This window comes from Choristoneura fumiferana, chromosome Z (assembly GCF_025370935.1).
Source record: "Choristoneura fumiferana chromosome Z, NRCan_CFum_1, whole genome shotgun sequence".
NCBI classification, from domain to species: domain Eukaryota; kingdom Metazoa; phylum Arthropoda; class Insecta; order Lepidoptera; family Tortricidae; genus Choristoneura; species Choristoneura fumiferana.
The window spans coordinates 22,161,480-22,166,435 of record NC_133472.1 but is presented as its reverse complement, the minus strand read 5'-3'; the positions used below and the strand labels follow the sequence as shown (position 1 = coordinate 22,166,435).

The 4,956-nt window shown below is 33.8% G+C and overlaps 1 protein-coding gene across 1 annotated transcript; it reads left to right on the top strand.

The window, feature by feature from the left end:
• Positions 1-671: 671 nt before the first annotated feature.
• Positions 672-4,735, top strand: LOC141439023 (uncharacterized). The gene is made up of 5 exons (XM_074103136.1): positions 672-1,035; positions 1,138-1,247; positions 1,366-1,600; positions 3,695-3,910; positions 3,989-4,735. Exons 1-5 carry the CDS (start codon positions 988-990, stop codon positions 4,184-4,186), a joined length of 807 nt encoding a protein of 268 aa, XP_073959237.1. The 5' UTR covers positions 672-987; the 3' UTR covers positions 4,187-4,735.
• Positions 4,736-4,956: the final 221 nt, after the last annotated feature.

Below are 4,956 nucleotides of genomic sequence, written 5' to 3'. Positions count from 1 at the left end.
ATATTACCTATGCAAGAGGGTGTAACAAAATTCCAACAAGAATAATTTCATTCATAAGATCGTTCGTTGTAAGAAATGAAACAATATTTTTAACTTTGACGCATCAGAAATTTGTAAACGATTAAATACTTCCAGTGTTTCCGCTTAAAGAAAATTATTTATTCAAACCTTGTGTAAGTCGACCCATTTATAGTTGAACCGGTTTCGCTCTAATACTTTACAGTGTAGCAAAAAGAGCATAGCAGAAGATTGCTTTCTGGATCGACGCCAAATGTCGCCTGACCCAATATCTTTCTGTGCTTAGTGCACTCTGAACACCACATGGCAGTCCTTACACAACATGCAATGAAGTTTTTTGAATTATTAACACAATCCTTATTTTTTATACAGATTTCGGAATATCTTGTTTTTGGTAGTAATCCAAAAAACATAAGTTTACTTTTATTTGGTTGATAAAGGGTTTAGGCATGAAATGTATATTATATCTATAATTTTATAGGCTATTAATTATGTCACACAGCGTCTAAGATACGAACCTAAGTCGACCTTCACCGGTCTAATAATAGAATGAAACGTATTTTAAAATAATCAAAAAAAAAATTAAAAATAGCCTGTCCATTCTTTTTTTAGCAAATCCATGTCTAATATATTTTCTTATATACATACAGCCTTATTCATAAAAAATCCTTAATTGAGGTTTGATCGGTCTGTTAGTTAGCAGACTGATTAAGCTTAATAGACGGTTGTCAAGAAGTATGATTCATAAACGCTTGCTAACAGTCTGCTAGTTGTTGAGCTGCTAATAGACGGATTAGACGCGTTATGTTGGCCACCTTGACAAATCAAAGACAAAAAACGGCCTCATCGAGAATTAAAAAAAAAATTGACAGCAGTGACAGCAAATTAGCGGGAAAACCAAGGGAAAATGCAAATTTAAAACTTTTACAAAGACACACGAGCTTAGTTTAGTTTCTTGCGATTTTAAAAATGAATGCCACCAAAAAAAGGAGTGATAATTGGACAGCGGAGGATAAAGTAAGAAAATCAATTCATTTACCTTTGTTTCGTATTATGTGTGAAGTGGATCATTGCTTACCTACGTTCCTATTGAATCTATACAATGAACGTCCTTTTCAGATGTTACTTCAAGAGCTAGTTAGAGAGAGAGTTGGAATTATCGAGAATAAAAATACGGACACCAACACAAACCGCCGCAAAGTCGCTGCGTGGGCGGACCTTCTCAATAGGTAGGAAGTTTCATGCCATTAAATCGTTGGTAGTATTATGAGTGTATATAGTTACAAGTCATTCCAAACACAATGTCGTTAATACATACAGCTATTACCTATTCCTCTTTGGTTTTAGTTTCAATATCATGCGGAACGGGTCGGAACGAACGGCCACGCAATTAAAAAATCAGTGGGGGACATTAAAATCCGCCGAGAAACGGAAAGTTAGCGCCGAAAAAAAAGATAGGCTTAAGACCGGAGGTGGCCCGCCCCCGCGTGAAGACCCCACTGATTTTAGCGCCATACAAGCCTGGTTGCCGCAGGAGTTCGAGACGGATACCAATGAGTTCGATTCGGACTCAATAAATCAGGTTGGTACGATTTGGTTAAGTATATATTTTTTTATATTTTACTTTTGTTTTTATGCTGTAGGTAAACGTTTTTATTTGAAATACCTAGATATGGCATGGAATATCATCAATATCATGAATGATATATTTCAGGGTCGTATTAAACGAAAATTGTATTCTGAACGTGTTGAAGTAGTTGAAAGGCAATTCAAAGGTGAATAAATGGTTGACGTTGACACTTGACTTGATGTTGTAAATTTAACGTATAGTATGAATGTTCTATGTTATCAACGAACAATAACACAATTAGATTATAATTAAAAGTATATAATAAAACGACTTTTTAGCGTATTAAGGAGTTGGCTGTGTGTGTTTGTGGTTAGCGGGCGAGTGCGTGCAAGTTACAGTACTGTCGTCTATAATTTTCTTGCCGTAAATAAGTTTTATCATTTAAAGTTAATGCTACTCGATCATAACCCTTATAAACAGCCGTACCTACCTGAATCCCAATGAGGAAGGGCTGTACATGAAGACATTGTTGGAGGTTAGTATTTAAAATCATGTGAATAAGTCAATATGATTAGATAATGTGCGTGTAAACATACTTGTCCGTAGTTAGTTACCTGTCTGAAAGGTACTTATACTAAACGTTATTTTTATATCCATGACCCATGTTTTCTTGTTTAGTGCCTAAGATTACCTGCAGGGAAAACTTTACAAGTGTTTAACAGAAGAAAACAATCATGTAATTTACTTTGTCCTGTTAGATAACTTTTGATTAGATTATGAAATGAAATGAAATCATCAGGAACAGTATTCAGTCGATATACAAAATCAACATGCAAATTTAAAATTACAATGATTATTATTTAAAATTCAAAAAGTCCTTAACATTATAGAAGCAGTGATTATGTAGCCATTGAGTCAGCCTTACTTTAAATAATCTACCATGCAACACTTTCAACTCGTCAGGAAGGTTATTATACAGCACAATACAAGCACAATGTTACAGGCATTCCTCTTATGCTCTCCTAATGTTTTTTTTTATTTATTTATACAAAAAATAAAATAGTAGTTCACAATAAGAGTAGCTTAGGAAGCGAACTTAAACCGAGCATGGTTTATCTGTTGCTGCATCGCTTAATACTAAACTGCAATTATATAAATAGGTACCTTTTAGTAATTTTCTGCCATAAAAAAAGCCAAATTACACTACATTATATTTTTCCTGCTGGTAAAAATAAAGTTTTTAGAATTTTTTTACATCTGTGGGGATTTTCACAGATGTAATATAAATTTTCAGGTAATTCATTCAGGAATTTTGGCAGTAAATATTCCCAGGTTCTTTTACCATACACGTTTACAAACGAGGGTAGCCTATGTTTTGCTACGTATGATAGATTACGTAGATGTGCAGGTCGTGACCTTTTTTTAAGTAAATCTATTTTGTGAATTTCGTCACAGTGGCAAGGGGGTTGATACAACAGATTTTTGTATTGCGCGCGAAGCTCCCGTCCTATTCTGGGTAGTCCTTACTAAATAGGCATGCTTTTAAGATATACTTACAGGCCAAGGTCAGAACTTTAAACTTTTTGAACAGTGGTCTACAGCTATCATCAAACCAAACACCACCCACTGCATGTAAACTTTTCTTTTGAATTAGGAATGCCCTATGGATGTCCACAGAGTTCCCCCACAGCAAGAGACCATAGTTGAGGGTAGACGACACGTAACCATAATAGGCGGTTAATGCTGCCCCGGTGGAAACAGAATTTTTAAGTTTTCTTAGGGCGAAAACAAACCTCGCTAATTTAGAACAAACTGAATCAATATGATGTTTCCAGTTCAGGCGTTCATCGATTGATAAACCTAAAAATTGTATGCTATGTGTCTCATGAATAGGAGAGTTACTAATGTTTATAGACAGATCCCTAGGCTTTGACTTGTATGAAAAAAAAACTGCATAAATGAGGTCTAGGTATGTCCCAAAACAATACCTATCCCACTATAATAGATAGTAACATTAATAACCATAACTAATGCGGCTTTAAGTAAAAAATAAAAGTATGTCAGGTCAAAAAATATTTTAATAAAACATTGTTTTTTTTTTTTCAGATACGGATCGTTGGAAAATCTGCAGCTACTGCTACTGCCATCAGTGAGAAAGTTTTTGAAGTACAAGTACTGGAAACTCTACCAGTAGTGCATGAAATCACACAACCTGCCGTAGAAGTTTCACCAGCCCCACAAGCTCCGCCTACTCGGGAAGTACGTGCACCCCAGCGAGTGGTCTCCACAGGGCAATCAGGCCTAAGAACAAAGAAAAGAAAAGTAGGTTAGTTCAATTTTGATTATGATATTTTAGGCCTGGTAGATAGATAAGTTTATATTTATTGTTTTTTTTTTCAGATCTCTCAGCCTTCTGGACAGTTTGCAGCAGACATTGCAGCCAATGAAATTAAGTGTCGCAAGGAGCTGCACAAAATCCAATTAGAAAATGAAGAGAGAAGAACAGACAATGAAATGAGAAAAAAAAGAATTCTGGAGTTAAAAGAAAAATTACTTTTAACCAAAATTGAATATTTTAAAAGTAAAATTAATAAATAGATTAGTTAAAGACCCTTTCACCAAACATTAGGAAGAACATATGTGATTTTCCCACTAACGTCGATAAGCCAAAGGCTACTAGAAACACAGGGAAGCTTAAAGTTCCATCTTACAGACTGGCTAAAACCAAAAAGTCTTTTCTGGGAAATTGCATACGTTTTTATAATAAAATTCCAAAAAATATTATAAATGAAACGGATACAAAATTCAGATCTATTGTCAAGAAGACATTAATATAAAAGGCGTATTGTAAAGTTAATGATTATAATAATGGACAGGGATATTTGGAAATAATTCCGATCCGCATTAGCGATCCCTTCAAATAGCCAACCTACTGTGTTAAAAATAAAGTTGTGTTAAATACTTGTGATGTATACATATCATTTAATAATATTGTAAAGTTAACAGGATTACGATAATATCTTTGTGCAACCAGTTGCCTCCATGACAAAAATATGATATTTTCATGCCAACTATGTCATAGGTATTAATTAATATTATTAGCTTTAACAATCCTACAAATTAAGGATGAGTAGCTTAGATAGTAGTTTTTTTATACAGTTTTTCTTACAAAATAAAACTATTTTTATATGTCATGAAGTTTCTTTTTTAATTGTTTATGTTATTTTGTCCAAAAACTTGAGGAACTGTTTGCCATTAGTAATAATGTTTATTTATCTCAAATTAATGATGTAGTTTGATGATATAAGTAAGCAAAATTGCAGATAAAAATAAATAAAAGAAACATGTTTTGCTTGCAGAGATTATGC

Excerpts from the sequence above, each read along its gene's own strand:
- LOC141439023 (XM_074103136.1), top strand. The coding sequence starts at position 988 with ATGAATGCCACCAAAAAAAGGAGTGATAATTGGACAGCGGAGGATAAA. Across the intron at positions 1,036-1,137 it reads ATTGGACAGCGGAGGATAAA|ATGTTACTTCAAGAGCTAGT; the intron begins GTAAGAAAATCA and ends CGTCCTTTTCAG. Across the intron at positions 3,911-3,988 it reads TAAGAACAAAGAAAAGAAAA|ATCTCTCAGCCTTCTGGACA; the intron begins GTAGGTTAGTTC and ends TTTTTTTTTCAG.